This window comes from Ovis canadensis, chromosome 25 (genome assembly GCF_042477335.2).
Source record: "Ovis canadensis isolate MfBH-ARS-UI-01 breed Bighorn chromosome 25, ARS-UI_OviCan_v2, whole genome shotgun sequence".
NCBI classification, from domain to species: domain Eukaryota; kingdom Metazoa; phylum Chordata; class Mammalia; order Artiodactyla; family Bovidae; genus Ovis; species Ovis canadensis.
Genome location: NC_091269.1, coordinates 45,468,695 through 45,479,807, shown reverse-complemented (window position 1 = coordinate 45,479,807; position 11,113 = coordinate 45,468,695). Strand labels below are relative to the sequence as shown.

At 53.5% G+C, this 11,113-nt stretch overlaps 1 protein-coding gene across 2 annotated transcripts in view; it reads right to left on the bottom strand.

Annotated features, from left to right (window-relative positions):
- CDH23 (cadherin related 23) overlaps positions 1-8,550 on the bottom strand; it is a 78,047-nt gene extending 69,497 nt beyond the window's left edge. For both annotated transcript variants that reach the window (XM_069572000.1, XM_069572001.1), the window contains exon 1: positions 7,490-8,550. In XM_069572000.1, the coding sequence (XP_069428101.1) occupies positions 7,490-7,921 (432 nt within the window). In that variant the 5' untranslated portion in view covers positions 7,922-8,550. The remainder of the gene's footprint in view (positions 1-7,489) is intronic.
- Between the last annotated feature and the right edge of the window lie 2,563 nt (positions 8,551-11,113).

Here is an 11,113-nt window from a genome sequence, read left to right as displayed (position 1 = left end):
CCCCTGGCCGGGATGGGGATGGGAGAGGAGCAGCAGCAATGAGCCCCGGGCCTGCACCTGGAGCCACGGAGCTCCCTTCTCAGGTCCAAGGCTGTGGGCCAGTGTGGGCCCTGAGCTGTACAGGGGGCTTGGGCCTCAAGACTGCACTGACGCCTCCAGTGGCCAGAACACTGAACCCTGGCTCCTGCTTTGTCCCTGGAGTCCACTCCTCTGTTTTCTTTGCTGCTGTGGACACTCAGTGCCAGCTGCCACAAAGAGAGGGTGCTCTCTTCACAGCTTGTGGAGTCCCAGGGGCAGGGATGGGCAGGGTAATACTTGCTCAAGGCAGGGCCAGTCTACCCCTGGGGTTGAAGGACAAGCCCACAGACTAGACTCCTCATCCCCCAGTTCAGAAAGAATGTTCCTGCCTGGTGGGGAGGCTGGCCTGGCCCAAACCTCATCTCTGACCTCAAGGCAGAGACAACTTCTAAGAATTTGGCTGCCAGACCCCAGGCCCACCTGCCGCTGTGTGGAGAAGGGAGGAGGCCCTGGAGAGAAAGACACCACACTTCCTCCCCAGCTTCCTCCTGCGTGGCCTCGAGCTCGTCTCTGGACACTTACTAGTGAACGTATAGCTTCGTGGTTTCCTGTTTTCAGCGAAATTTACTCTGAGCTCCAGCCTCCATCTTCATCCACGACAACACATCCTGTCCCTAGCAACCCTAAAAGCACTCCCCGCTACCCCAATGCTGTGGGGAAAGGCAGGGTACCCGGGTTGTCCCTCTGTGCTCGCCTCGGGTGGCAGTGCCTCTGGAGATGCCTGTGGGCTGAAGGGGTGGGGAACAGAATGGGGGAGCCAGAGCACGGTGCCTGCCTTTAGGGAGCTGGGAGGAGCCCTGGGAGGGAAATTTGTTTTTAGGCACTAAGTCATTGTTAAGAGACGTATCAAGAATTATGGGGCCTGTAACCTCTTTCTCGATGTTCACATTTAGTAAAGATCTCCTGCCTATATTTCCTGCAAGTGAGAGACGAAGGGAATGAGACTGACCCTCTCTGAAAACACACTGCAGAGACCACTGGAGATGCTGCTGTTGGATCAGGGGCACCCTGCCTGGGAGTCTGTGGTGTTAGACTAGGGTGGGTATGCAGGAACCCCCGGGGGCCCTTCTCAGAAGACCAGCCCTGGGGACACTCTGGCTCCTGCCAGGCCAGAGCTCCCTCCTACACGTAGCAACCTGGGACAGAGGAGCTAACGCATCACCTTCTTCAGGGAGTGCTCTGTGGTGCAGGAATCGGGGGCTGCAGAGGCCTTGTCACCCTCCACCCTGGCTGGGGCACTGGTGCCCTGCCTCCTGGAAGAGGCCTTCCAGGTGTCAGCTCGAGCTGACAGGGCTGGCCTAATTGTGCTGGGGGCTGGGCTAAGATTTGCTCAGGGAACTCAAAGGGAATAACAGTGGCGGAAAGAGGAACTGGGGATGGCAGCCAGGCTGCTAGGTGCAAAGGGCACTTGAGAAGCTGACACTCACAGCTCAGATGAACTTCTGTCCCAGTCCATCAGAAGCGTTGCCCATCCAGTCCTCCAGTGGGACCGTACCCGCTGCGTGGCTGCCTCTCCTGCATGGCCCCTGTGTTTCCCTAACTGTTTTGGAGGTTAGGGAACTGTTCTGCAGTTCTAGGGCAGGGGTCCCATAACAGCCTGCCCTTTGGACCCTGTTGCAGAGCTCATGACCGAAATATAGCCACTGGGTGATGGGCTGAAGCAGGATGCCAGGGTTCCATTCTCTGGACCACTCAGAGTCGGCAGGGCAACCTCTGACTCTTGACTGGCTCTAGTTTCCTGCAGCTTCGTCTGGGCCTCATGGAAATCTCCTCAACAGCAATGGTGCCCTGAGCATTTGCAGGCCAAGGGACATGGGTTTTACTTTGTTTTGCAATTCTCATCTCTTGGTATGGCTTCCTGGGATTCTCAAGTATCAATATAGTTCAATAGGAAAGTGCTGACATCCGCTACCGATGCCTGCCTTGGCCCAGGATAGGGAAGGGCAGTATGTGTTCTGTATCTTTGCTCTTCTGTGATAATACTCTGGGTTTTCCAAAACACTTTCTCAGGTGTTATGACTTCTTTGGTTTCTACTCACTCCCTGCTCCCACAGAAAACCCTGGAAGGTTTTATTGTTCCATTTAATGCACAGGAAAACTGAGGTTCCAAAAGGTTTGTGTCATGTCACAACTGAATGTGGAACCAGGACTGAAGTCTGCGTCTCCTGCTTCCCAGTCCTGTGCTCCTTTCTCTGCACCGAAGCAAGTCGCCTTACAGGCCAGGACTTGGACTTGCTTACTGTGCATACCAGGCCCGGGGGATGAGCCTGTGCCCACAAGCCCATGGCTCCACTCCTTCCACATCAGTCTTTTCTCTCCCCTTCCTGTCTGGCAGCCCTGAAGCCACAGGACTCCCAGGGGGCATGGCAGCCTGTGCACCCACTTGCTCGTGGGCGGGGAATGGGGAAGGTAGGAATTTGTCTACCCACAGAGCCTCAGGGTCTCCGGGAGGAACTGAGCCAGTTGCTTGTGTAGCATTTGGGCAACTGCAGAACATTCTCGAGAAGCAGGGCTACAGGAAGGGCCTGGCTTGAATCAGGCTGGGCCAGAGAAGGCTGGCTTACTTGGCGTGCAGCACGGGGAAGGGGCTGGGTTGGTGTTTTCCTGAGCCTGAGCAAAGGGAAGCAGGCTTCATAAACAGCAGCAGGATCCAAGTTTAATAAACAGAGGCACCCTGGGCCTTAAAAATACGAGGTGAGCTGACAAGAGCAGCATTCCCCACTCACAGACTTTTGCGGGGCCATTGCTGGCAGCTCTCGTACCAGAAGTGGTGGGAGATGTCCTGTCTTTCTGCCTAAACAGGTGTCTTCTGCAGGTCCCCACCAGCCTGAGAAGCCAGGGCTGGTTATCTGGGACTGTCTGACCGCTGGCTGTGATTCGTACAGCAGGAAGGTCCCCTTGGAACCTCCCTCTCCCCATCCCCCTGCCAACGTGCCATTGTGGCTGGGGCTCAGCTTCTGACCTCCCAGTTGCCTCCCGTCCTTCCTCCCCGGCCCAGCCCTTCCTCTCGCAGAGGCCTCCTGACAGCCACTCAGATCCCTCCCCCAAGCCTGGCTGGCCTGCCTGTGGCCTGGAGCAAGGCTGGGGACTGAGGCTGTACGACGACTTCTCTTGCTGGGTGGTACACCATTGTGTGACCGGCCTGGGCTGGCCCGGATGCCCCTTGCAGCCCAGCTGTTCTGAGCTCTGGATGATACGGGGCTGAGAGCGGGGTGGGGATGGCCTTGGCTGTTTGTAGGAAAGCTCTGCTCTCAGGAAACGGGTGGAGGAGCGCCCAGGGAGAAAAGAAGAGACGGGAGGGCTTGCATATAGGATTTCTCTTGGTTTTAGGGAGACTTTGTAGCCAAATCCCACCTTCCTGCTTAGGAAGCCTTATCCTTTAAGACATGGAGGCAAATGCCTTGTCCAGCGCCTTCCATGACTCCTGTCTCTGAACTTCCAGCACTCTGTCACATCTGAGGGTTGTCAGCTCTCTGTTGCGTGTCCATTTCCCCCCACTAACTGTAAGCTCTGTGAGGGCAGAGCTGTGTCCAACCCATCTCTGACTTATCGGCCTGGCACATGTTTAGTGTTGAATGAACGAATGAAATAATGAATTAATAACTCTAACTTGCTCTTGTCCATCAGGAAGGTTGGTCCTGTGCTACCTCTGAGGGCTGATAATTTTAGGTGGGAACGAGAGGACCGCATGTGGTCTGATGGGTGTCTTTAGACAGATGTATGTACCCTGCTAAACCATGGTGGCCTTTCCTGAAACTTTGAGATGGCTGGTCCGAGGCTTCTTGGGGCTCTGGTTGGCCTAGGAGAGGCTGGAATGATCCTAACTCTCCTCCAGAGAAATCTGCACAATAGCAGAGAAGGCCCCTTCACTGGTCACCTTTGGCTTGGGGGCACTCCTGACCCTGGCAGGTTCATAGTCCAGACGTGACAGTCTGGTCAGTGGCAGCAAATCTTCAAGGGTCCAGCACTCCTTGGAGACAAATGCCAATTCTGGGGAGCTGGGGGCAGTGGCTGTAGGGTTCTAACTTAGCTGGGGCAGGAGGGCGTGAAGGGGATGTCTGAGAAAGCATTGGCACCAGCCCTTGGGGCCTGCCGCAGACACATCATGGGGAGAATATGTAGACAGAGAGCCCTGCTCTGGGCTCTGAATGCTGCCCTGGGTCGAGACCACCTGCGGCTCCCTGGACCCGCCCTGGATTATCACTTGCTCTGAGGCCTTTGTTCGGGTTGATGCCCAGATCCAGAATATGCTTCCCCCCTTTGTTGTGCTAACTGTGACCGTCAGACTAGACAGCCCAGGTGTCACCTGCCCCCAGGAAGCCTTCCCCAAGGCCCCACCTACACCTTGGCCTCACTGTCTCCCTTACTCGCTGCACTTCACTGTGGCACACTGGCTTCGTCTCTGTATCTCTGGGGCCTGGCACAGAGTGGGTATTCAGGGAATGCCGGCTGGCTGAATAGCTGAGCAAACATGGTCCAGGGCTAAGTTCTCAACAATGCTCCTGCGATCCCTGCATTTCTTTACTGTGGTGTTGCCCAAAAAATATCAAGTCAAAAGTGATCTCTTCGCAACATGAAGAAGCGGAAAAAAACTTGAAGGGATGGATTCATTTTGACTTAAAAGTTTTCTCCTAGAAATGTTTCCCCAGCTGGTACTTGATGCTGTTTGGCTATTACGATATTGGCCCAGGAGCCATATACACACATGTACATACACCCCATCCCTGATCTTGGTCATCCTGAAGGTGTTTTCTGGGAGCAGAGTTGACCAGGATGAGGAGGGTAGACAAAAGGAGCCTGCATTTCTCACCACCCAAATTCCCACACTCCTACCAGGGAGCTGGAACAGGCTGAGACCTGCTTCAAGGAGGGCCAGAATGCTCTGTGTGTCTGAGGAGGCAGTGCCTGTGGGTCTCCACTGGGCTCGGATGGATCTCTACAGAGGGTATGGTCAACAGATGAAACTTCTGACCATGGGGACCAGCCCCAAGTTCTGTGGGGACTGCTTGGGGAGTAGCCCACTCATTTTGGGTGGTTAAATGTGGCTAGGGTGATTTCACATTTCTCAAATTCTCATTTCTTCCTGGGACCAAAAGGAAACCAGATATTGCCTCCCCAACTCAGGGTCTTAGAATATTATGGGTCTCACCTACTGCCTCCCCAGGAAACTCTAGGACTGTGGGGTGTGGGGAAGCATGGGGAGTGGGCATGAGAGTGGTGTGTGCACTGGCCTAGGTCAGGATGAAGAAGAGCAGCGTGGCAAATGCTGAGCTGCCCATCTCCTTCTTGCGAACAGAGCCCTACTTTTATTTGAGACAGTGTTATATGTGGCCTCCAAGTAATAAGCCAATCCCAACAATCCTGTCCCTCATTTTTTCCAACCTCCTTACAGCTAGGGCGCCCCTGAGTACCACTTCTGGCAAATGAGTCACAAGAGAACTCTGGAGAATAGTTTCAGAAAATTTTGTGCTTTCCTGATAAAAAGGCAGAAATTGCTTGCACGGCTCTTTGTTTTTTTTTTTTTTTTTTTTTTTGTTATTTTATGCCTTGAATGCTGACATGATGGCTGGAGCTATAGCAACCATGTTGCAACCATAAGGGAAACAGTAGCTCTGACATCACTGAGCACAAAATCAAAGTTTGTAATTCTCTGCAGAATTGCTATGTGATAAAAATGTATTCTCACTTACTTATGAATCCATATTCGAGCTTCTGTTACTTGTAATCAAACACATCTTTAAATGCTATTGGAGAGATGACCAAGAAGATGATTCACTCTGAAGCTAGGTGCAGGTACAGAGGGGTTGCCACATAAAAAAAACTGAGTCCCTCTGTGTCGCCACAACAAATGATACCCTACCTGTCCTGCCCTTAGTAGTTAGTTATATGTGTTCTGTAAATATGTTTCTGTTTGGCTTACTAGGTATGATTGCTTGAAGTGATTACTATCATCCTGGGGTCTTCAGGATGTGGTTTCCTTGGATTGGCCCAATTCCACCATCCTCCCCAGAGAAACTCCACATAAAAAGCCCAGCCCAGACCTGCTATGACCCCACAGTCCATAGTGCTACTGCCAAGGAGAGGGGTCTAACAGAGTCACCTTTGAGGGGCAGAAGGATGGAGCTGGGGTCTCATTTACAATCAGGGTGCTTAGGATAAACAGATTACACAAATGTCCCAATGGTTACACCTCTCTGTATCTACGCTCTGTGCAATGTGCCTTTGAAGTTCATTCCTTCAAGAGATCAAGTTTATTTCCCCACATCTTGAACCTGGGCTGGTCTTCTGACTTGCTGTGGCAAACAGAAATGTGGGAGAAGCAACCGTGTTCAGCTCCAAGCCTGGGCCTTACGAGGCCTTGCATGCTTCTGCTCTTTCCCCTGGACCTTTTCTGGCTCCACATGAACCAGCATGGACTAGCCTTCTAGGAGAGAGAGAGAGGTGGCCCAGTTGCCCTGGTATCCCAGCTGATTGGCAACCAACCCCCAAAAGAACAGCTATCCAACTGACACACACAGCTGCCCACACACACATCTGGGAGCACAGCTGGCAGCAGAACCACCCTCCAGCTAAGCCAGGTCTCCACTGCCAGCCTGCAGAACTGGAGCTAAGTCAATGGTTGTTTAATGCCTCTTTGGTTTGGTTTTGAATGCAGGAATATTGTGGTGATAAGATAGCTGATACACTTCTCTTCCTCATGGCTTACCAAGCGCTTTCACAGACAAGAACTAAATTCCCCACATACCACCTATGAAGCAGATATTATCTCTCTTTTATAGGTGATAAAACCAATATTCAGAGAGGTCCTGACTTGCTCACGATCATGCAGCCAGCTCACAGTAGAAATCACACCCCAGCCCATCGCCCCACATGGCATCACCATCCAGCCCCACCTCCTCCTCCAACTCTGCAGACTTTGCACACTGCCTTGGGCAGCGGCCCCACCCATTCACGCACCAGGCTGGATCACAGACATGAGCCCCGTGACCCAGAAATGTTGCCACAGCAGGTTACACCAACACGACGCAGAGGAAGAGGCCAGAGGGCACCTTTTCCCGTTTGGCACAGAGGCCCATGGATACGCAGCACACTTGGCCGGCGGAGTGTAGGCTGGCCAGACCCCGAGGTACAGGTTCACTCTGCATGGTCTCCTAGCACTGCCCTGGGTGAGCAAACATGGCTAAATCAAGGCTCAGAGTGGCTGCAGAAGCAAGTGAACCGACACCCTAGCTTGGCACACACAGGCCCTCCATAAAGTACTCACAGGCTGAGGGATTCAAGGCATGATAAAGCAGTTGTTGCATCCTCACTGGTGCGTGGCATTCCACTCCTATCCATCTCGTCCCGTGGCACAGAGCGCAGAGCTGCCCTCCGCCACCCTCCTCTCCAGCGGCCGCCCCTGATCACTCACCGATAGGGTAGGGGTGCCCTCGTCCTCCACGGTGACCACCAGGTGGTAGAAGCTCTGACGCTCGCGGTCTGGTGGGGCGGGGCGAGTGGCGATCTCGCCACTGATGCGGTCCATGCGGAAGGCCATGTCCTCATTGCCCCCAGTGATATAGTAGGACAGGACGCTGTTGATGCCGATGTCACGGTCGGTGGCTCTCACCTGGACCACAGCAGTGCCCCCGCCCACGTTCTGGGGGGAAAGCAAGAAAGTGGTCATTCCGGGTTCAAGGCCTTTGGGGCACAGTCTAGCTCCTGCTCCTGTTCGGGAGCCCAAGACTTGGACCTCTAGAAAGCTCTGCTCTGATGACCCTGGGACAATGATGAGGCAGATAAAGATGATGGTGGCGAACATCCTGTGGGTACCTACTACATGCCTCGGCCTTCGTGAACACATCCAATCCTCTTACAGTGCTATAGATTAGGTCACCCTATTTACAGATGCAAAAACTGAGGTTCAGGAAAGGAATGTGTGCAAATCACACAGCCAGTCAGTGGCAGAGCCAGGATCTGAATTGAGGGAGGTCTTCATGAATGTCCAACCTGACATACCCACTAGTGCCTGGGCAAAACTTTTCCTGGAGTGGCATAATCTCACGACTGAATAATAAATGAATTGTTTATACAGATATCAAAAACAAACTTACGGTTACCAAAGGGGAAATGGGGTGAGGGGTGGGTATAAATCAGGAGTTTAGGAGGAACATACACAGCCTACTATACATAAGATAGATAATCAGCAGGGATCTATAGCACCATGGGTTTGGGTGGACTCTGGGAGTTGGTGATGGACAGGGAGGCCTGGCGTGCTGCAGTCCATGGGTCGCAAAGAGTCAGACATGGCTGAGCAACTGAACTGAACTGAACTGCATAGCTCAGGGAACTCTACTCAATATTCTGTGATAACCTATACGAGAAAAGAATCTGAAAAAGAATGAGTATATGTGTAACTGAATCACTTTGTTGTATACCTGAAACTATCACAATATTGTAAATCAACTATAGTCCAATAAATATATTTTTTTAAATGAACAGTTTTATTTAAAGGCAGCTCTCCCAGGTAAACCTCAGTTTCCTGTTGGTGGGGAAGTGCCACTTTCTTCTTTCCCTTTGTTTCCAGGACCCGGCCCAGGTATTAGGGATTGAACCATGAAAGAGTAAGCTATATCCCCACCCCCATGATCTGAGAGACTAGTGGGCCAGGCAGATATTTAAGCAGGTGCTTCACAGCTGGCTATACCCACTCTTCATTCTGGACAGCTCTATGGGCCCCAGGGCCGCCCTCACCTCATTGACGCTGACGTTGTATCCAAAGGGGCTCTCGATCACTGGAGGGTTGTCATTGATGTCCAGGATGGTCACCTGTAGGATGTGGTCCTTCTTTCGTGGAGGGGTGCCACGGTCGGACGCCACAATCTGCAAGGAGGGGGAAGACTGGAGTCAGGGTTAAAAGGTGGGGGCTGGATGAGGAGGAGTCCAGATGGGCTGTCTGCTCAGTGGGGAGGACTGCGAGGTCAGAGAGACTTGCTGGCCCATCCCGGCCCCCTGGCCCTTCGACTCTCCCCAAGGTTTGCACCTTCTGCCCCATGCTGCAAACAATTGTTGCCCAATTCTTGTCTGTTTGGTGACCTGTCTTTGCAATCGACACTGATGTGTTTAGTCTTTACCTCCCTATTCTGGTCCCGACTGTAACCTTGGGCCTACAACCAGACCCATGGCTCCTGTGTTTAGCTTCTATGCCTCTGTTCCATGCACTCAGATCTGCTCTCTGGCAAATAGAGAAAGAGCTTCAAATCATCTTTTCAGGAGTGAGCGAGAATCCTCAGGCTCATAGACTGAGCCTGTCCCTAGGAGCCTTGATATTTTCTGGAGGCCTACAGTGTGCTAGAGCTCAGATCGCTGCAGAAGCACGGCTCTGGGGTCCCTAGAGACCCCTCAGGAAACACAGTGGATACGTGCGTGCTACGTCACTTCAGCCTTGTCCGACTCTGTGATGCTATGGACTGTAGCCCGCCAGGCTCCTCTGTCCATGGGGATTTTCCAGCCAAGAATACTGGAGTGGGTTGCCATGCCCTCCTCCAGGGGATCCACCCAACCCAGGGATTGAACCCACATCTCCTGCGACTCCTGTGTTGGTAGGCGAGGTGTTTACCACCAGAGCCACCTGGGAAGCCCCAGGAAACACGGTAGCCGGAGCAGTTCAGCAATAATGGAGGCCTTCGGGATTCCTCACCTGCATTTATGTCTCCCCTCAGCAGAGGAAGTCAGGTCTTTCTGCCCTTTGCATAAGAGGGGAAACTGAGGCCCAGACAGAGTAGACCACTTGCCCTGCTCACAGTGTGCCTGTGGGAGAGCCAGTGCTCTGTCAGCTGCCAGGCTTTCTCTCCTGGCTCTTACAGCAGGGACGACCACCCCTCCTGCTTCCTACTCTGGGTCCAGGGACCCCTTCCAGCACATCTTTTTTCCCAGGTCAGCCTTGCTCATGCTCTTGGCCCTAAGGGGTGCTGCCTGCCCCACGGTACTTGGTGATGCGGGAAGCTGACCGCCAGGGCGTGCTAATGGGCTGAGCTCTCTTGGGATGGAAGGGGTTGCTGCCCACCTTGAGGATGTACTGGTCCAGCTCTTCTCTGTCCAGGGGTCTGGCCACAAATATTTCGCCAATGGAGTCATTGGTGGTGATGATCTCAAAGGCCCCGGCGATGTTACCAGAGGCCAGAGAAAAGACCACCTGTCAGGGAAGAGAGAGGGTGAGGGGTGAGGGTGAAGAAGTGGAGAGGACGAGAAGCTGGCCAAGCCAAGGTGTGCTCCCCTGCCCACCAGGGCCCTCTGCTCAGCCTGGGCAATTGAGAAGAATGTGTTTTATGCAGAAGTGATTATATCCCTCAAAATGGGGTCCACTGAGGGGGCTCCAGGGGATGGGGAATGATGTGAGCATACTGGCCTGGGGCCAGAAAGGCAGGTGTGAGTCCCACTACAGGTGACTTCCCAAGGTGGGGGGCAGGGAAGCACTGAGCCCCCTGCAAGGAGAGGCACAGCCCTGGTGTCACAGGGCTCTGTTCGGCTCTCACAACAGGCCTGATAAAGGAGCTGTCCTCCTCAGCTCAGAGAGGAGGCGCAGGAACAAGCAGCTGCTGGCAAGGTCACACAGCTCGCAAGTGTCCAAGAGGACAAGGATTTGAACCCACAGGCTTCTGACTCTAGAGCCTCCTAGAGGTGTCCAGGCATTTAAAAAATGGTGGAAACCTCCTCCAACACAGCTCAATTTGTAGGACAGATCAAAGTGGTGTGAAGACTGGCGTGCTCTGTCAGCCCTCTCCCTTGTGCTCGGGGGTGCCCCAACCTGTAGCGGTGGGGGGGGGGGGGTGCCGAGAAGCAGGGGGAGGAGGAGTGTGTCCTCTTGGGGCCCTGGGGCTGTGTGGGGAGGGCTGGCCCCTGGGGTGAGATGCTGTGTGGTTTGTGGATAAGGTGACCAAGGGGTCATGGGAAGGTTAAAACCCTCTGTGTTCAGTTCGCTGCGGGGGCTGAGCTATGACCAGCCGTGGGTGCCATGTCCTTAGCACCCAGGCAGGGCTGACAGCTCAGTCTCCAG